This window comes from Nycticebus coucang, chromosome 23 (assembly GCF_027406575.1).
Source record: "Nycticebus coucang isolate mNycCou1 chromosome 23, mNycCou1.pri, whole genome shotgun sequence".
NCBI lineage: Eukaryota > Metazoa > Chordata > Mammalia > Primates > Lorisidae > Nycticebus > Nycticebus coucang.
Window position 1 is genome coordinate 37,508,815 of NC_069802.1, and position 20,751 is coordinate 37,529,565.

General features: G+C 49.4%; 1 protein-coding gene across 10 annotated transcripts in view; it reads left to right on the top strand.

Annotated features, from left to right (window-relative positions):
- The window catches only part of ZFYVE28 (zinc finger FYVE-type containing 28), a 97,430-nt gene that overhangs the window by 57,001 nt on the left and 19,678 nt on the right, over nucleotides 1-20,751 (top strand). For 5 of the 10 annotated variants that reach the window (XM_053577986.1, XM_053577993.1, XM_053577988.1 and 2 more), the window contains 5 exons: nucleotides 2,241-2,381; nucleotides 4,187-4,389; nucleotides 5,656-5,745; nucleotides 7,469-7,558; nucleotides 20,507-20,608. In XM_053577986.1, the coding sequence (XP_053433961.1) occupies nucleotides 2,241-2,381; nucleotides 4,187-4,389; nucleotides 5,656-5,745; nucleotides 7,469-7,558; nucleotides 20,507-20,608 (626 nt within the window). The remainder of the gene's footprint in view (nucleotides 1-2,240; nucleotides 2,382-4,186; nucleotides 4,390-5,655; nucleotides 5,746-7,468; nucleotides 7,559-20,506; nucleotides 20,609-20,751) is intronic. The other 5 variants (XM_053577987.1, XM_053577989.1, XM_053577995.1 and 2 more) reach the window with 3 other exon arrangements.

Here is a 20,751-nt window from a genome sequence, read left to right on the forward strand (position 1 = left end):
ATTTACCCCTTTATCATTGTGAAATAACTTTCTTTATCCTAGGTACTAGTCTTTGTTCTAAAAGCTACTTTGATATCCATATAGCCACCCCAGCTTTCTTTTGTTTGGTGTGAACATGGTATAGCTTTTTTTATCCTTCTACTTTTAACCTATTTGTGTCTTTGTATATAAAGTAGGTATCTTATAGGTAGCATGTAGTTGGGTCTCACTTCATTATGCTGTCTGAAAATTTCTGCCTTTTTTTTTTTGTAGAGACAGAGTCTCACTTTACCGCCCTTGGTAGAGTACTGTGGCATCACAGCTCACAGCAACCTCCACTTCCTGAACTTATGCAATTCTCTTGCCTAAGCCTCCTGAGCAGCTGGGACTACAGGTGCTTGCCACAATGCCTGGCTATTTTTTTGTTGTTGTTGTAGTTTGGCCGGGGCTGGGTTTGAACCGTGTGCTATCATGGCACTCTACGGAGGGGGATAAAGTGAGACTCTGTCTCTACAAAAAAAAAAAAAAAGAATGACTGGGCCTTGTGGTGAGTGCGTGTAGTCCCAGCTACTTGGGAGGCTGAGTCAAGGGAATCGCTTGGGCCCAAGAGTTTGAGGTTGCTTTTGCTGTGATGCCATGGCAGTCTACTGAGGGCGACATAGTGAGACTCTGTCTCAAAAAAAAAAAAAAAGAAGAAGAAGAAAAAAGAAACATCATGAATGTCCAGCAAAAGAGAGAGGAGTGGGTTAATAGGGTGGTTCCTATGCTGGAATCTTATATAGCTATCCATCAAAAGTTGTGTTTGTAAAGAGTTATAACATGTCCAACAGTAAGTGACAGCTGTGAGTACAGAATTAAGCTCACAGGATGCTCTCAGCACTGAGCAAAGACAGGCCCACAGAGGACAAGGATCAAAGGAACTATGCCCAACCTGCTGGATGGTTTCTCTAGGGACATCTTCCTGGCCTTTATGCTTTTCCATTGTTTCCAATTTTCCTATGATGAATTAACTTTATATTTAACAAATTAAAGGAAAAAAATTAAGCTTTCAAGGTTCTTGTAGTTCTTCTGAATGAACGGTTGATGTCTAAAGAATAGGCCAATTTAAAAGAAAAAGATGGACTGTGATTTAAGATGCAATAAAAAGGGCTTGTTTCTCTTACACACAGGAAGCGTTCAAATGGCCCATTGTGCTTTGTATCTTGTATGTAAGGAAGTGAAGTAAAACCAAGTCTTTAAAACAAAAGTTGCTGTGTGTGAGGCTGCCGAGGGCCAGGATGGAGCCAAGGTTTTTACAAGCACGAGCTTCCACGGTCCCCTCGGCAGCCCGGGGCCAGCTGATCAGAGAAGTGAAGTGGCCTGTCCCGGGTGTCATAGCCGTGAGGGGTGGAGTCAGGGTCTCCACGTCACTGGAGCTAGCTTCTCTTCAGTGTTACTGATATGCTGGTGCCAGAGGAGGTGGGAGGTGACCCCCATCAGGGAGCAGGGCCCAGCCTTGCTCTCCTGACCCTAACGTGGGTCTGTGCCCCTCACCCTACAGAGGAGTAAACTGAGGTTCTGAGATCCGAGGCTATGCCAGGGTTCCCTGCTTGCTGACTCTGGTGGACATTGGTGTTGAAGGAGGCCCTTTTCCTATCACAGAGGATGCTGCCTGCATTACAGTGACAGGCCCTGGAGTTCTGGGCCAGTTTCACTGCGTCTCTTAGTGCCATCACTCCCTGTGGCAGGTGCTGCCTGGCAGTGTTGAGAAAACCTAGGATGACAGGTTGGAATCTCAATAAAAGCAACACAACAATTTGGCAGCAAAAATCAAATTTTTACATGTGTCTATCAACCTAGCGATTCCACTTCTCAGACTCTGCCCTAAGAACAGGTGTGCGGTGCTCAGGGATACTCGTGTGGTTCTTTTGCAAGCCTGCAGGAACCTGCTGTGGGCCACAGATGGAAAGTGTCCTCTTCCCATAGGGACCCATTACAGCTGCCACAAAAGGCTATGTGACATCTGCATAGAATGTGGACATCGTGCCACCACCTACTCCAGGGAATATGCAGGTGTGGGGGGTATCGTGGTTTCTGTCTTCACTCTGGATGCTGCTGGAATATTTGAGCTGTTTGCAGTGAGTATTTAGCAAGGATGGATGTGCTGCTGCATCACTTTTGCAGTCCTGAAAACAGTTGAAACTCACCGTGTGTATTTCTAGCACGAGTTGAGAGGCGCTGGCTGGACGCAGTCCCCAACATGCTCTCCCATTCCATTTTAGGACAACGTACTGAACATCATCAACCAGATCATGGACGAGTGCATCCCTCAGGACCGTGCCCCGCGAGACTTCTGTGTCAAATTCCCTGAGGAGATTCGGCATGACAACCTGGCCGGCCAGCTGTGGTTCGGTGCTGAGGTAGCGGGTGGCCGCCTGGTTTCATGGTCCCCATGGTGTCCCTATGAACCTCATCCAGTGGCACCTGCTGGTGCAAGGACCTGGTGTCTCCTCCATGGCTCAGCCTGAGCCCATTAGGCCATGTACCCCTAAGCAGGTCTGGGAAAGCCATGAACTTGGGCTCCCCAAACTACACATGAAAATGGAGTTCCCAAGTGCATTTTATGAGGTTCTCAGACCCCCAGACTTGTTGGACCTAACACCAATTCTTAATAGCAGTAATAATCAAGAATGGAAGATCCCCAATTTTGATATAAGGACAATTAATGACAATGAATGTCATGCTTGGGGTGAGAGAAGGGGAGAGCAGAGAGAGAAAGAAGGAGGGAGGAGTGGGGGAAAGGAAGAGCAGAGAGAGGGAAGGAGGGAACGGGGTGAGGTCTTGGTGTGTGCCACACCTTTTGGGGGTAAGACACTTTCTTAAGGGGGACTTTACCTAACAAATGCAATCAGTATAACCTGGTTTCTTATACCCTCAATGAATCCCCAACAATTAAAAAAAAAAAAAAAAAGAATGGGAGATCCCTTCTGTCACTCACAGCAAGGGTGACAGGGAGGTGGGGAGCTGTGTGTCACTACAGCCCCTCAGACTTTATCTTCACCTCCCAATGAGGAAGTGAGGCTCAGAGAGGATGGTGCCTGCTCCCTGCAAGGAGGTGGGGCCAGCCTCCCCTAGCTCCCACCATGTGGATCCCCCACCCCCGCTCTTCCCCTTGGCTGTACCCTGGTATCTGACTGCAGCCCTGACACCTGTCCCTTGGTTGTCCTGGCCTCTTTCCTCACCTCTTGATGGATCCCTGGGACGCCTAGGCCCTTACACAGTGCCACCCAGCAAGTGTGCCCATCTGCTTCCCATTTCACACTGCCCCTGTGCCCACCTGTCTAGTTGGGGTATCCGCCAAGGCTGCAGCGGTGTGGGTGGCCCCTGGGCAGGTTATCCCTCATCCCCAGCCTCAGTTTTCACCTCCATAAAGTAAGAAGTGGGTCCCAGACAGAGGGTGAGGAGTTGTAAGGAGGGGCAGGCCCTGTACCCCCTGGCTTGGTGGGCATGTGGCATTCAGGGCATTGTCAGCTCCTGTGTGGTCCTGGTGCCTGCAAGCTCTGTGCTCCCCCAGCTCTGTGTTCCCCCCTGAGAGTAGGCCTGGGAAATTCTTTTTTTTTTTTTTTTTTTTTTGTGGTTTTTTTTTTTTTTTTGGCTGGGGCTGGGTTTGAACCCGCCACCTCCAGCATATGGGACCAGCGCCCTACTCCTTGAGCCACAGGTGCCGCCCATGGCCTGGGAAATTCTTGACTCCCTGCTCTCTCACCTGGGAAATAGCTTCTTGTCCTGCTTGTCTGATTACAGCAGACGCATGGGTCGTTTGATTGGTTCTGCCCTGAACCCACTGAAGCTCTGCTTTGGGAGAGCACCTCTGTCATAGCACCCCTGCCCTGAGATCGGCGGGTGGGACCCCATGTCCCTGACATGCCAGGGCCTGCCCCCAGAGCCCACAGCAGATATGGGGGTATGGGGGTTCATAGGTACAGCAGGCCCTCTCCACCAGCTTGGGTGCCTGGTGGTGATTCTGAGCGTATTGACAGCATGTGTCCGACTCCCTCAAAAGGGCGGCATCCTGAAGTTACAACAACCATCTTGATGGGTGACCATTGCAGGTGGGAAGACAGGCACGAAACCTCAGGGCACAGCAGGCCAGGTTCCCGGGACAGGTGACTCCTGAGAGCCCTGCCCTCCACCCTGGCTGCTCCCTTACCATGTCTCTGCCCCACAGTGCTTGGCCACCGGCTCCATCATCATGAACCGTGAGCTTGAGAGCATGGCCATGCGCCCACTGGCCAAGGAGCTGACTCGCAGCCTGGAGGATGTGCGGGGTACCCTCCGAGACCAGGCGCTCCGGGACCTCAACACTTATACAGAAAAGATGCGGGAGGCTCTGAGGCACTTTGATGTCCTATTTGCAGAGTTTGAGCTGAGGTAACTGAGGACTACGTATGGGAGCCGTTGGTGGGGCCAGCCTTTGCTTTGTGAGTGGAGGGGGGTTTGTCAGCTCATGGGAGCTCACTTGGATATTTCAACTAAAAAATTGTGCAGAGAGAGGAGCCCAGGTTTAGGCCAGGGCCCCTGCTAGTTAACTCTGAGGGGCATAGCTTGGGGAGGGGAGACAGGCAGAAGGGACACAGGTGGGGCCGGAAGGGTCTGGCTGGCATGGGCCTCCAGGGCAGAGAATTTGGGAGAAGCCCACATGGCTAGGCACCTGTGACGGCCATACACAAGACAGCACTCGAAGTAAGAAAAAGAGGAGGCAGCATCTGCAGTGGTCCTGGTTAATAAAAAGTGTCATCTTGTCATCTATTGACCTCTAAGAAACCAGCCATCACTTTAAGGGCTGTAGGAAGTGAGGGCACAGAGGGCAGAGTTTTATTTTCTCCTGGCCTCCTTGTCTTCCCAGATTTGCTGAATAAGCTTTCATAAGAAAAAATCAGTTAGTGACTTAGAGAGAAAATGTTCTCATGTGGAGATGGCTGGGCAAGCCTTAATGTTCTTGCAGCAATCCAACATGTTTCCTGCGAGTGCCTTTGCAGCCTGGGAAGCTTCCAGGGCCACTGAGGTGCCCACGGCATGACGCTGCTGTGCGGAGCTCTAGGGTGTCCCCCTGTTTACCACACAGGCCTCCCTGCCTTCATCCATTCTGTCACTTGCTCACTGTTAGGGCCAGGGCTACAGTAGGAGACAGTTCTCAGACATGGGCAGTGCCAGTTCCAGGGTCATCAGGGCTAAGGTTGTGAGGCCTAAGTCTGCCCTGCCAGGAGCTTTGATTTAAAATAGTTGTAAAGTCTTGGCGCCTGTGGCTTAAGCGGCTAAGGCTCCAGCCACATAACGCCTGAGCTGGCAGGTTCGAATCCAGCCTGGGCCCGCCAAACAACAATGACGGCTGCGACCAAAAAATAGCCGGGCGTTGTGGCGGGCGCCTGTAGTCCCAGCCGCTTGAGAGGCAGAGGCAGGAGAATCACTTAAGCCAAGGAGTTGGAGGTTGCTATGAGCTGTGATGCCACCGGCACTCTACCCAGGGCGAGTAAAAATATATATAAAATAAAATAAATAAAATAAAGTAGTTGTGAAGCTGGGAGTCGTGTGTTTCTGAAACTGTAGAAATGGGGCAGGGTTGCAGTTTCAATACCTTAAAGGAGAGCCCTGTGGTGGTCTGAGGGTGGCCTTAACCTTATTCATTTGTGTGTGTAGCTATGTCTCGGCCATGGTGCCCGTGAAGTCCCCCAGGGAGTACTATGTGCAGCAGGAGGTCATCGTGCTGTTCTGCGAGACAGTGGAGAGGTGAGGATAGGAGGGGAAGATGGGTGCCCAGCAGTCCCTGCTCCTCCTCCTTGCTGACCTGGGCCTGGGTGGAGGGCAGCTTGGGCTACCACTCATCTATGGCACGTGTGGATGGAAGGCACCAGCCCACGAGTCCCCAACGCATGCGCTTCCCATCCCTCCACCTGCGGCACCATCTCGCTCCCAAAGGGGAGATCCTACAGGCGAAGTCACAGCTGAGAGGAGGAAGACTCAGCAGTGTTGGAGGGGACTTCCAGACTTTCTTACCTCCCCCTCCTCCCCCACCTCCTCACTCCTCAGCCCCTCACCTCCTACTCCTCAGCACCCCCATCACCCCTCACCACTCACCTTCTCACTCCTCAGCCCCTCACCCCACACTTCCTCATCCCTCACCTCCTTACCCCCCACCTCTTACTTCCTCATCCCTCATCTCCTCATGCCTCACCTCCTCACCCCCTCACTTCTCACCTCTCACCTCCTCATCCCTTACCCACTCACCCCTTACCTCCTCACCCCTTCACCTACACCTTTCACCTCTTCACCCCTCTCCCCTCACCCTTCATCCCTTATCTCCTCATCCCTTACCCCTCACCTCCTCACTCCTCAGCCCCTCACCTCCTCATCCCTCACCCCCTCACCCCTCATATCCTCACCCCTTCACCTCTTCATCCCTCACCCCCTCACCTCTTCACCCCTTTACCCCCCACCTCCTCGCTCCTCACCCTTTACCTCCTCACCCTTCACACCTTCACTGCTCACTCCTCACCCCTCACCTTCTTACTCCTCACCCCTTCACCTCCTCATCCCTCACCTTATCACCCCTCACTCCTCACCTTCTCACCCCTCACGCCTCACTCCCTCCTTCTTCACCTCCTCTCTCCTCACCCCTCACTTTACTAACCTCCTCAATTCTATCAGGCAGGATGGGGTTCTTGCTGGGTTTCGTGTCTGCTGGACCAAGTTTTGTGTGGGTGAATCATCAATATTGTTATCAGGCCTTTATGGTTATTAAAGTCACCTTTTCTGGATGGATTTTGGGCTTAAGATTTAATGTTGAGTTTTTCTGTGATTTGACTAGCATTATGGTGTTTGGTATGTTTTCGAACTGCTTGATGTCACATCATGAGTTTATTTTTTAAAGATGGAATATTTACTGTTCATGCTTTCAGAGATATTTCAAATTGCCAAAAAATAAGATGGCTGAAGATATTTTTATTTTGAACACCAATTATGCCAGCAGGCCTGCTCATCATGTGTGGAGGCCTACACACACCTAGGGCATGAAAATACATCCAGTTTCTCAGGGAAGTCTTAAATTTGGGGGGTAGTGTTTTTGTTCCGTGTTTATTCTTAACACTTGAGTTGTTTCTATTTCTTGGGTAGGGAAAGGCATTGATTGCATTATCTTTCTATTTTTGTTGGACGTCACAGCTGTCCCACTCATTGTACCCATCCCCTACTTCCTGGGGCAGAGGTGGGACAGGCAGATGGAGAGCTGGGCAGGCTGAACTTCGGCCACCTTGCCCGGGGCATCAGAGCAGAGCGTGGGTTTCCTGCTAGCACCAGCCCTGAGCTTGTGTGAGACACGAGTCGGCCTTTGGATGTGTCTGCTGAGCATGGCCACAGGCACGGCCTGAGCATGTTGTCCCCTACCCAGCTCTGGTCAGAACCGAGGATGTGGGTGGGCCAGTCTTGCCCTGCTCACTCTCTCCCCCTTGGACAGGGCCCTGGACTTCGGGTACCTGACCCAAGACATGATTGACGACTACGAGCCGGCCCTCATGTTCACCATCCCAAGGCTGGCCATCGTGTGGTGAGTGCCCCTCCCGCTGGGACAACTGTCAGGTCTGGCACCAGGTCCCTGCTGGGTGCTGGTGCATGGTGCTCACACCTGGACAGGTGCTGCCTGGCTGCCCAGACCAGGTGCCAGCAGGTCTGCCGTCGGTCCTCGGCAGGTGAGGAGCCAGGCATTCTGCGTATGTCCTATGCACCTTGTTGGCAAGGGAGGGGCCTCCCGCCTTAAACAGTGTGGACGGCCAACCATACCCCTGGACAAGGGAGATGGGCAGCAACTTTTTAGTCATAGAATCACAGCTCGTGGACCATGCAGGGCCATACAGGGTGCACCACATGGGGTGCACTGAGGAACAGAGTGACTGCTCAGTGGCTGTGGGAGGCAGGCTTTGTAGTAACAAGGGGAGGAGGTGCTCCTGGCTTCCGCAGGAGGACATGATAGGTCTGCTTGAATATTTCTGAGGGCTGGCAAGGAGGTGGAGCCCATTAGACTGAAGACCAGATGGGTGCAGCTGGTTTGGTGGGAATGGGGGCATACCTGTGGGGAGGGAGCATCTCAGAAGTAGGTTTTGGGGCTCAAAGATGTCAAGACAGCGTGTGGAATTTTAGGCCTTAAACACACTGAGGGGCACAGTGGTAGGGACACTTATAAAGCATCTCTGAGCTTCTGGGGCCAAGTTAGAGCCCAGGTGTATCACTGATGTGCAGCCACAGCCTGACTCCAGGCAGGGACACCCTTCCCTCCTGCCAGGTGAGTGGCCATTGAGAGAGGAGAGGGAGTGAATGGACCATGAAGAGCTTGGTGGAGCAGACTGGTGGGCTTTCGGGTGTGAAGTGGCTGGGGAAAGTGTGGGGTAGGCACAGAGGCTAATACCAGTCCAGGATCAGGCCATGGAGAGGCCCTGCTGAAGGCCCACGGCACCCAGAACAGAGGTACACACAGCACTGTGCTGGGGTGAGCATAGACCCTGCCCAAAGGAAACGGGCTGCCCTGGAGGGAGTGTGGGGGCAGTGCCACTGGACAGGCCAGCCTTCTGGGCCAGTGGAGGACAGAGGTGCTTCCTTCAACTGCAGGGACAAGTCAAGTGCTGCAGGCAGGAGTTGGGACCCTGGGAGCAGGGTGGAGGGAGTCCAGACATGCCCTGGCAGTCTGCTCACCTGTGTCTCACAGCAGACTTGAGGGTAAGGTGTGTCGAGAGTATCTCTGGAAGCCTTCTGGTTCAGGCTTTGCCAGAACCCCTCTGACAGCTCAGTGCTCACTCCTTTCAGAGTCAGCCAACAGCAAAGCGAGACTGAGCTATAATACTGGTATTCGTTATGATTTACCTTCATCTGGGATGTCCCTGGTGCCAGCATGAAGGTGGCTTGGAGGAGTGCGTCCTGGTGCACAGAGCACCCTTCAGGTGGCCACAGGATTTTGTGATGTTGGTTTCTTACCAGGAAGTATCACTCTGTGGCCAAACTCATTTTGAAGAAGACGATGGAGGGTTTTAGTCCTTACTCTTCGTTTTGTTTAAAAAACAAAACAGCAGGCCCAGCTTCTAACACATGGTGGCTTCTTGCACTCTGGGAGGCCTAGGTGGGTGGATTGCCTGAGTTCACGGGTTTGAGAACAGCCTGAGCCAGAGCGAGACCCCATCTCTAAAAATAGCTGGGCATTGTGGCGTGCACCTGAAGTCCCAGCCAGGCTGAAGAAAAAGAATCGCATGAGCCCAAGAGTTTGAGGTTGCTGTGAGCTGTGATGCCACATCACTCTACCAAGAGTGACAAAGTGAGACTGTGTAAAAAAAAAGATCAAAACAGCAAAGCTGCTGGGAGTCAGGGCTTTACTTAGGCAGCAGGGGTCTGTGAGCCTTTCCTTTGAGGGCTGGCACCCCTTCCTCCCAGCACCACTTGCAGGTCTGAGGTTTGGATACCACCTTCAGGAAACACCAAAATTCTGATCTTTTTAAACATTTCCCAGGAGCAATAGTTGGCATCTTATCCTCATCTTGATTCCTGGCCAGTTTCCCCCAAAAACTCCATCCTGGGGTGTGCAGGTCCCTGGCAGGGAGGGAGGGCCTTAGCCTCAGAGGCAGCATACCAGCTTTGAGGTGGAAGCTGCAGTGGGTGGGGTGTCAGGCCACCCCAGATCTGCTGTTGTTGGACTTCTACACCTGTGTCATGGCTTGGTTCCATGTCTGCCCACCTCTTGGTCTGCCTACTGGCCGCCAGCCCAGCCATGTCCACAGTGTACGTGGCCAGCCCAACAGGGGAGACCCTCAAGCTGGGGGGCCTCAACCTGCTGGCAGGGGCTTTGTCCCCAGAGTCTGTCCTGGAGGGACCAACATGGGGTCCACTCGGGCTCAGGCTAGAAAGAAGACCTGGAAAACAAGCCCAGTCTGGGCTCGGCACCTGTAGGTCAGCAGCTAGGGCGCCGGCCACATACACCAGGGCTGGTAGGTTCAAACCCAGGCGGGCCTACTAAGCAACAATAACTACAACAACAAAAATAGCCAGACATTGTGGCAGGCTCCTGTACTCCAGCTACTTGGGAGGCTGAGGCAAGAGAATCCCTTAAGCCCAAGAGTTTGAGGTTGCTGTGAGCTGTGATGCCACAGCACTCTACCAAGGGTGACATAGTGAGACTTTTGTCTCAAATAAAAAAAAAAAAAAAAAGCCGGGCGGCGCCTGTGGCTCAGTGAGTAGGGCGCCGGCCCCATATGCCAAGGGCGGTGGGTTCAAACCCAGCCCTGGCCAAACTGCAATAAAAAAATAGCCGGGCGTTGTGGCGGGCGCCTGTAGTCCCAGCTGCTGGGGAGGCTGAGGCAAGAGAATCACGTAAGCCCAAGAGTAGAGGTTGCTGTGAGCCGTGTGACGCCACAGCACTCTACCCAAGGGCAATAAAGTGAGACTCTGTCTCTACAAAAAAAAAAAAAAAAGCCCCATCTCACATGATGAGGGGTAGGAAGGAGTAGGAAGGAGGGAGCAGGTCTGGCTCTTGGGACTCCTGAGGTGCCCCAGGCTGTAGCAGAACCACTGCCCTGCAGCTGCTGCAGCCCAGGTTGTTGACCTCTCTCTCTCCCCCTCCCCACCCCACATTGTTTACAGTAGCCACTGTGGGCCCGACAGGGAGAGAACACAGCTACCCAGTGTGGGGCCCAAGACTTACTCCTTTCGGTATTCCCTCAGGAGCATGTATTGAGTGTCTGCTGTGTACCCAGGGATGCTGCAGCGCACATGAGGGAGATGACAGGTGGACAGATGAGCAGTTGCTGTGCAGTGTTCTGGCTGCTGGGGGTGCCTCACTCAGGACCCCCTGGGAGACAGGAGCTGGAGGCTGCGGAGGGGTCCCCAGAGCAGCCTGCAGAAGTAAACCTCCTGAAGCAGTATGGGAGCCAGACAGGCACTAGAGCTGGGGATTGGGGCACTCTGGGCACCTCACAGGTACTTGTGCAAAAATAGAGACCCAGGCAGGCTTGCCCACCCTACAGGATCGAGATTGTGATGTGAGTGTCCTGGGCCCCCCAAAGGCCCCTCAGTAAACAGTGTCACAGAACAATAACCATGTCTGCCAGCACTCGTGGTGTGCCAGGCCCTACCAGTTTTGAGGGGCTTCCAGGCCAGCAACTGGAGGTGGCAGGTTCAAGTCCAGCTTTTGGGTCAAAGCCAGTGCCTGAGAACACAGGGAGGCTCTGCCCAGGAAGGGGCAATGGGTGGCTGTGGCCTGACGGCCAGAAAAGGCTAGCGAGTTTGGTCTTCACATACAAGCTGGTGGGGACAGTGGGGATGGAGCCAGAGTGACCCTGATGTCCCCGCGCCCCTGGTAGGGACGTGCGTTCAGGGGGAGTGTATCCACCAGGTTTAGAGACTCCTCCACAACCTGGTTGTACTTTTAGGACTTCCCAGCCCCGCCCCCCCGCACTCCCCTGTGGATGTGGTCACTGGCGCCAGCCCGGGACCCCACCAGGCCTTGGTGATGTTCCTCGCCTGGGCTAGGCGCTGTCTACACTCACAGCTCCCCCTGCCCCTAGCTTGGGGCAGGGCCCAGACTTGACCTGTGCTGAGGAGGCCCCGCCCCCAGCCCCTCCAGCTTCACCGCGACTCTTCCCCATCTTGCTCTCCCACCCGCGCCTAGTCCGACCCCGCCAGAGCTGCTCACGTGGGCCATGGGTCTGTCCGGTCGGCATCCTCCTTGGTAGCCCCTGGCCCACCTGCCAAATAGGAGGCGTGTCACTCACCCCTGCCCGGAGCCTCCGAGGTTCCAGTCAGGACCTGCTCCCGAGCCCGCCCCACCTCGCCCCGCCTTACCCCGCCCTCTCCAGACCCCTGCTTCCCTACCCCGACACCGAGCCCCGCCCAAGTCAGCTCAGGCCCCGCCCACCACCGGGCCCCGCCCACCACCGGGCCCCGCCCCTGTCACCCCCGCCCCGCCTCCCGCTTCGCTGCTCCCTCAACCCTCTCCGCCACAGGCTGCGCGATCTACTCTCTGCCCTACGACTCACCGTCTGAAGTGTGCCATTCCGTGGGTTTCGGTAGGCACCCAGAGTTACCACTAATTTCACATTTTCGTTACCCCACAGAGATGCCTCTCACCCCTTGGTCTTCACATCCATCCCTAGTAATCCTTAATCCTGCCCGGCCCTAGCAGGCCGCTGACCTCGGGCCGTCCCTGTAGACCTGCCTGTTCCCATCATTCCCCGACTGGGGTTTGTACTGGCGCTGTCTCCGAAGGTCAGCGCCTGCAGGCGGGCTGCTCACACCTTTATTCCCGCGGTGCCCGCGGTGCCCCCAGTGCCCGGCCTGTGGCAGCACAGTGGACTTTGCAGGACTTTGTTGAGTTGGTCTGACAGGGCACAGATATTTATTAACAAAGACTGTTGGTTAAGTGTTACTGTAACCATAAAGATTTGAGGGAGGATGGATATCCAAAATTAGGGGATTGATGAAAAATGATGCTGTAGCCATTTAAATAGTGTTGAAGAAAAATTTCTAATGCCATGCAAAAAAATTCCTTGTGTATCAAGTATAAAAATTATCAAAACAATGTCTGTGTTTTACAAAATGTCTTAATATATAATGGGTAAAATTTTTGTAAATAGAAATTAATGTCCTTTTTTGTGTGGCAAAATATGCATAATATAAAACTGACCATTTAAATCCTTTCTTGAGTACACAATTCAGTGGCATTCAGTACATTCACGTGTTGTACAACCATCACCACCATCCATCTCCTTTTCACCATCCCAAACTGAAACTCTGTCCCCATCACACACTGAACCCTTTTCTCCTCACTAGTTAAACCCCCTTTTTACTACTCAGGGACCCTACAGGATTTGTCCTTTTGTGACTGGCTCATTTCACTTTACACTGTGTTTTCAATGTTCATCCATGTGTCAGAATTTCCTGCCTTTTTAAGATTAATATTCCTTTGTATGTAATTAAATATTATTTTAAATAAGATTTGAAATAATATTCCAGGGCGGTGCCTGTGGCTCAGTGGGTAGGGCACCAGCCCCATATACTGAGGGTGGCGGGTCCAAACCCAGCCCCAGCCAAACCGAAAGAAAAAAATAGCCGGGCATTGTGGGGGACCCCTGTGGTTCCAGCTACTCGGGAGGCTGAGGCAAGAGAATCGCCTAAGCCCAGGAGTTGGAGGTTGCTGTGAACTGTGACTCCATGGCATTCTACTGAGGGCTATAAAGTGAGACTCTGTCTTTAAAAATAAAAAAAGAAAGAAATAATATTCCAAAGAGTGAAACAACTAGGAATAAATTCAACCAAGGAGGTGAAAAGTCATGAATGCTAAAACTATAAAGCATTGCTGAAAACAATTTTAAAAGACCCAATTAAATGGAAAGAGATAGCATATTCATAGATTGGAAGACTTAATATAATCAGGATGGTACTATGCCCATTCAATGGAATCCCTGTGAAAATTCCACTGGCATTTTTTTTTCTTTTTTTGCAGAAAATGGAAAAGGTATTCCTTAAATTCATGTGGAACTCTAATGGGCCCTGAATAGCCAAAGCAATATCAAAAAAGAAAAACAAAGTTGGAGGACTCACACATCCTGATTTCAAAACTTACCTACAAATCAAAACAGTATGGTACTGGCATAAAGATAGATGTATAGACCAATGGAACAGAATTGATGGGCTGGAAATAAATCCATACATCTCTGGTCAAATAGTCTTTGACAAGGGTTCAAAGACCATTCAATAAGGAAAAAATAGCCTCTTCAACAAATGTTGCTGGGCAGTTGGATAACCACATGAAAAACCAGAAGTTGAGCCCTGGCATGGTTAATTTTGCTTGTCACCTTGCTTAGGCCATGTTTGCTCAAATACCAGTCTGGATATTGCTGTGAGAGAGTTTTTTCTTTTTTTAATTGTAAATTAACGATTTACAATTGTATAAATTTACAAGGTACAACATGATGTTAAAATTTATGAATCCAATGTGGAATAATTAAATCAAGCTGGTTAACATATCTGTCACCTGAAATGCTTAACATTTTTTGTGGTGAGAACATTTCGGATTTATTCTCTTAGTAATAGGGAAATGTATGACAGTCTATTATTAACTATATTCACCACACGGTGCAATAGAACTCAGAAAAGAGAAAAAGCTTCTTCTTCCTGAGATTTTACACCCTTTGACTGTGTTCTCTCCATTTCCCGCACTGCCCAGCCTCTGTGACCACTATTCTGTTTTCTTCTATAAGTTCAATTGTTTTAGATTCCACGAGTAAAAGCAGTAATACTCATCTCTCTGAACCTGGCTTATTTCATTTAGCATAATGCTGTACAGTTCCATCTATGTTGTCATGGGTGTCAGAATTTACTTTTTTTTTTTTTTGAGACAGTCTCATTCTGTCGCCTTTGGTAGAGTGCTGTGGCGTCATAGCTCACAGCAACCTCAAACTCTTGGGCTTAAGCGATTCTCTTGCCTCAGCCTCCCGAGTAGCTGGAACTACAGGCACCCGCCACAATGCCCAGCTATTTTTTTGTTGCAGTTATCATTGTTTAGCTGGCCTGGGCTGGGTTTGAACCCACCAGCCAGGGTGTATGTGGCTGGCACTGTAAGCACTGTGCTACAGGCGCCAAGCCAGAATCTCCTTCTGTTAAAAGACTGAATAGTATTCCATTGTGTATATGTGCCAATTTTCTTCATCCATTCATCTCTTAATGGGCACTTGGGTTAATTCTGTAAGTTGGTGATGGTGAATAATGCTACAGTGAACATGGGAGTGCAGACACCCCTTCCACAAGCTAATTTCAGATCTTGTGGGTAAACATCCAAAAGTGGGATTGCTGGATCATGTGGTAATTCTGGTTTTAGTTTTTTGAGGAACCTCCATACTGTTTTCCATAATGGCTATATCAACTTACATTTCTACCAACAGTACACAGGGGTTCCCTTTTCTCCGCATCCTTGCCAATACTTACATTTCATATTTTTGATAAAACATATTCTGACACGTGAGAAATGATATCTTATATTGGTTTTAATTTGCATTTCCCTAATGATTAGTCATGTTGAGCATTTTCTCATGTATTTGTTGGCTATTTGTATGTCTTTTTTTTTGTTTGTGTGAGACAGAGTCTTACTCCGTCACCCTGGGTAGAGTGCCTTGGCATTATAGCTCACAGCAACCTCAAACTGTTGGGCTTGAACAATCCTCTTGCCTCAGCCTCCCGAGTAGCTGGGACTTCAGGTGCCCGCCACAGTGCCCAACTAGTTTTTCTGTGTTAGTAGAGACTGGATCTTGCTCTTGCTTAGGCTGGTCTCCAACTCCTGAGCTCAAGAGATCCTCCCACCTGGCGTCCCAGAGTGCTGGGATCACAGGTGTGAGCCAGTGCTCCCAACCTGTATGTCTTCTTTTGAGAAATATCTTTATCTCTGGGATGCAATGATGGCTCAACATAGGCAAATCAATAAATGTGGTACATTACATTAACAGAATGAAAGACAAATGCCATGTGATCATTTATTTCATTAGATGCAGAGAAAGCATTTAACAAAAATCAACATTCTTTTAAGATAAAAAAAAAAATTCCTATTAAATTACAAGGTGTACAAGGCATGCAACACCTTCAAGCCTACCACTGAGTGAAAATTAAAAAAGGAGGAACATGGGGGCTTGGTGTGTGCCCCCCCTTTTGGGGGCAAGATATGATTGTAAGAGGGACTTTACCTAACAAATGCAATCAGTGTTACCTAGTTTCTTGTACCCTCAATGAATCCCCAACAATAAAAAAAAAAAGTAAAGTAAAAATTAAAAAAAAAAAAGGAGGAATGTACCTCAATACAATAAAAGTCATTTATGAGAAGCCCACAGCTAACATTATGTTCAGTGGTGAAAAATTGAATGCCTTTCCTCTAAGATCTGTAACAAGACAAAGATGCCTACTCTCACCATTTCTGTTCAATGTAGTATTGCTCTTTCCCGAGCAATTAGGGAGGAGAAAGAACTAAAAGGCATATAAATAGAAAAAGACGTCGAATTATTACTTTTGGTGACATGATCTTATATATGGAAATCTGACTGATTCTACCAAAAAAAACATGTTAGAACTACTAAGTGAATATAGTGAAATTGTAGGATACAAAATCAATATACTAAAATCAGTAACATTTCTATATACCAACAACAAAGTATCCAAAAAAGAAATCAAGAGAATAAGTGCATTCATAATAGCTACAGAGTAAAATAAAGTGCTTAAGAATAAATTTAACCAAGGAGGTGAAAAACCCATACACTGAAAAGTATAAAACATTGATGAAATAAATTGAAGAAGACAGAAATAAATGGAAAGACATCCCATGTTCATGCACTGGAAGAATTAATATTATTAAAATGTCCACATTACCAAAAGAGATCTACAGATTCAATACAAACCCTACTAAAAATTCCAGTATCAGCTCGGCACCCATAGCACAGTGGTTACGGCACTGGCCACGTGCACCAAGGGCGGCAGGTTCGAATCCAGCCTGGGCCAGCTGAACAACAATAACAAACGCAAGAAAAAAAAAAAAATAGCCGGGCGTTGTCATGGGCGCCTGTAGTCCCAGCTACTTGAGAGGCTGAGGCAAGAGAATTGCTTAACCCCAAGAGTTTGAGAACTGTGACGCCACTGCACTCTACTGAGGGCAATGTACTGAGACTCTGTCTCAAAAAAAAAAAAAAAATTCCAGTATCATTTTTGATGGAGATAGAAAGTACAGCCCTAAAATTCACATGGTACTGTAGAAAACCCACAAATAGCCATGGCAATTATGAGCAAAAAGTACAAAACTGGTAGTATCACATGACCTGATTTTAAACTATATTACAAAGCTGTAGTAATTAAAAATCATGGAACTGGGAGAGAAACATAAACACATCAACAAATGGGAAGAAGAGAGAACCCACATGTGACCCCAGATGAAACTTGACAAGGATGCCAGGAAGACAAGGACAGCCTCTTCCATAAATGGTGCTGGGAAAACTGGATTTCCACATGTGGAAGAGTGAAACCAAGACCATCACACCATATACAAAAGAATTCAAAATGGATTAAACACTGATGTGTAAGATCAAAAGATCCAAAATTGAAAGAAGACGACAGAGGGAAAACCACACAACATTGGTGTGGGTGATAATTTTTTTGGATTTGACCTAAAAAGTGCTGGCAACAGAAGCAGCTATAGACAAGTGGGATCACATCAAACTAAAAAGCGTCTGCACGACAAAAGAAACTGTTATCAGGATGCAGGGACGACATGTGGATGGCGAGGAAATATTTGCAAGCCATACATCTAATCAGGTATTAATATCCAGCATATATGAGGAGCTCAAAGAATTCAATAGAAGGAAAACAACGAAAATTTAAAAACAAGATTGAAAGAGAAGGGGAGAAGAGCCGGGTATTGCCGTAGGTGCCTGTAGTCCCAACTACTTGGGAGGCTGAGGTAAGAGAATCACTTGAGCCCAAGAGTTAAAGGTTGCTGTGAGCTGTGACTTCATAGCACTCTACCGAGGGTGAGACAGTGAGATTCTGTCTCAAAAAAGAAAAAAAAAAAAAGGAAGAAAGAAAGAGAAGGAGAGAAGGAAAAAATGAGTAAGGGACCTGCATGGACATTTCCACTGACTTTTTTTTTTTTTTGGTTTTTTTGGCCGGGGCTGGGTTTGAACCCACCACCTCCGGCATATGGGACCGGCACCCTACTCCTTGAGCCACAGGTGCCGCCCCTCACTGACTTTTTTTGTTGTTGTTTGTGTTTTGAAACAGAGTCTCACTTTGTCACCCTGAGTAGAGGGCAGTGGCATCATAGCTCACAGCAACCTCAAACTCTTGGGCTTAAGTGATCCCCTTACCTCAACCTCCCAAGTAGCTGGGACACAGGTGCCCACTGCAATGCCCATCTATTTTTAGATGGTCTCAAACTCCTGAGCTCAGGCCGTCCACCTGCCTTGGCCTCGCAGAATGCTAGGCTTACAGGTGTGAGCCACTGTGCCCAGCCTGCCACTGACGTTTTTAAAGCCATAAATGTATTTTGGCACAAACACTGTGTATATGCAATCATTTTTTGTAAATAATTTATTGTAAAGCCATCAGATAGATGTTAAGAATGGTTTTTTTTTTCACCTGAGGATATGATGGGGAAATATTTGAATCAATACGTGATCCTCTGCCTGGTGCTGTTAATCTTGGAGGTTGCTGAGCAGAGAGCAGTAAAGGTCACTTACCTGCACTTGCAGACGAGGCTGGATTATTTGAGACAATAAAGTTGTTCATTGGCAGAGTTTCCCACCAAGTTAGTATAGATTAAATCCTATTTGGTAAAAGATAGCGACAATAAAGTTAATTGTGTCTTTGTTTTCTCTTTAATATTTGCTTTAAGATGGGTGGCGCCTGTGGCTCAAGGAGTAGGGTGCCGGTCCCATATGCTGGAGGTGGTGGGTTCAAACCCAGCCCCGGCCAAAAACACACACACACACACACACACACACACACAAATATATATGTATATATATATATATTTGCTTAAGAGAAAAATCCTGAGGCTTGCAGTGATTCTTGATGCCAGGAAGCCTTGAGCTGCGAGCATAATTAGCAAGCAGGTGACTTAGCTCTTGGTAATTGGCATTTGTATGCTTATGGTTTCCATTCCAATTGTTTAAACCAAGAGATTCTTCATCAGGCTGGACGCACTGTGAGTAGATCTCTTTCCATACAAAATAAGATGGAGAGCCTTTGGAGGACGGTCTTGCCAAACTGGCAAATCATCTTCCTCCAGATGTCAGTGATTTCCCCAGTTCTTCTGGGATGTCCTAGGGTCACAAGAGGAAGTGAGCATGGCAGCCATGGAGATCTGTGTGCTGATCCTCCATTTTAATAATTAATGGATTTTTCTCTGGGGCTTCAGTCCAACATCACTCATGGGTGGGCCTCATCCCCAACGCTGTGCCGGGCCACACAAGGAGGCGGGCCTTCTCCCTGCATGGACAGGACAGATGAGCCTCACTGGGCCACACTGCTGCCAAGTGCAGGCAAGGAGCAAGGTGTCCAGTGGGGCAGACACGGGGTCAGTGGGTCACAACCAGGCTGAATCCCAAGTTCCCAAGTGCAGCAGTGGAGGGAGCTCTGCCCAGGGTCATGGAGGGCTTCTCGGAGGAGGGGCTGGCAGAGTCAGGCCCCAGCCTTCTCCCAGCTTTCTGAAAGAAGATGTCCCCAGGAGGCCAAGACAGGGGTTCACCAACCTCCGCAGTTTTCAGTCCTGATTGCACCTGACTTACCCTGAAGTCAAGGTTCCATCTGGGAAACTGTCCAGTCAGTCAGAGCAGTCAGCTCATGTGAGAACCGTGAAACAAACCACACAGAACCTAAGGCTGGACCTGGCCACTATGTCTCCCACATGCTGAGGACAGCCCCTGCTGCCCCACTGAGCCTTCTGGTCCGGGGCCTGTGGCCTCCTGTCACCACCCTCCTGCCCCAGGAGAGGGCTCTGCTTAGGTTTTCCTGTGACTTCTGAATCTTTCTTTTTGCACATGGAATCCAACCAATTTTAGGGAAGAACAGTTCCTTTGTTCAGTTCTGTCAGTTTTTCTCACTGAACTGCACATGTAAGATAAGGAGACTGTGCCTGGCCCTGGCAGTAAGACCTTGTCACACTTGCAGAGAGAGATTCTGGCAGCATCCATGTAAGCAGATGAGCTCATGCGGCCTGTTCCCAGATAAGGAAAATGGGGACAGGTGGCGCATTCAGGGATGGACGCTCTCTGGGAGAGACGGGTCCAGATGCAGATGATTGAGGCTCAGTCAGAGCTGAGCAGGGCTGTACAGCATGTGGTGGGGCTGCTGCCAAGGGTGGACGTGGTGTGGCCTGTGGGGGGGGGGCTACCAGAGCATGACTAGTCTTTTAGTGGACGTCGAGCCACGCTGCACGGGGAGGGGGCTCTTGAGGCATGGTGGGCACCTTGTGGAGAGAGGGCTGGTTCTGCCTGGGTATGGCAGGAGGCTCTTCCCAACTGGAAGGGTGACAGAGCATCGGCCAGACTGAGGGAAGGGGACCCATGTGGGACCTCATTTCTCACTTCCAGCTTCTGATCTGTATCTGGAGTAGATGGTTTCAGGTCTGATTCTTATAAGCACAGATGAATTAAATCACAAATCCATTTCTCTATTTTCAAGAAGGCAGATTTTAGTAACAAATATGAGGCTAATTTATCTGATTGCAACACTGATGTGTACAGATATATTTTTATGATTATTTTATGATACCACCAATGAACAGAAGCTAATCAACTTCAGAAGGTATAGTCTGGGTATGATTTTCATTGCCTTTTTCTAAACTTATTTAAGATTCACAAGAGGAGAAGTGTGAACCTGTGACTGCTGGGCTCGGCGATGTGATGGGTGTCTGAGTGTGGGGGGGGTCTCAGCCTCATGCAGAGGACCATGGGGCCTAACTATACTGACTTTTGTGTCTTGAATGCAGTGGCCTCGTGGTCTATGCAGATGGACCCCTGAACTTGGACCGCAAGGTGGAAGACATGTCTGAGCTGTTCCGGCCCTTCTATACCTTGCTGCGGAAAATAAGGTGGGAGGATGGGGAAGGAGTGGGCACTGGAAAGGGGGAGGGGTAACGCATGAGTGTTCAGCCACCTCCATGTCTTCCCTCCTCCTGTAGGAAGGACTGGCAAGTTAATGCTCCTTGTGGTTGTAAATGGCCCTGTGGTATTG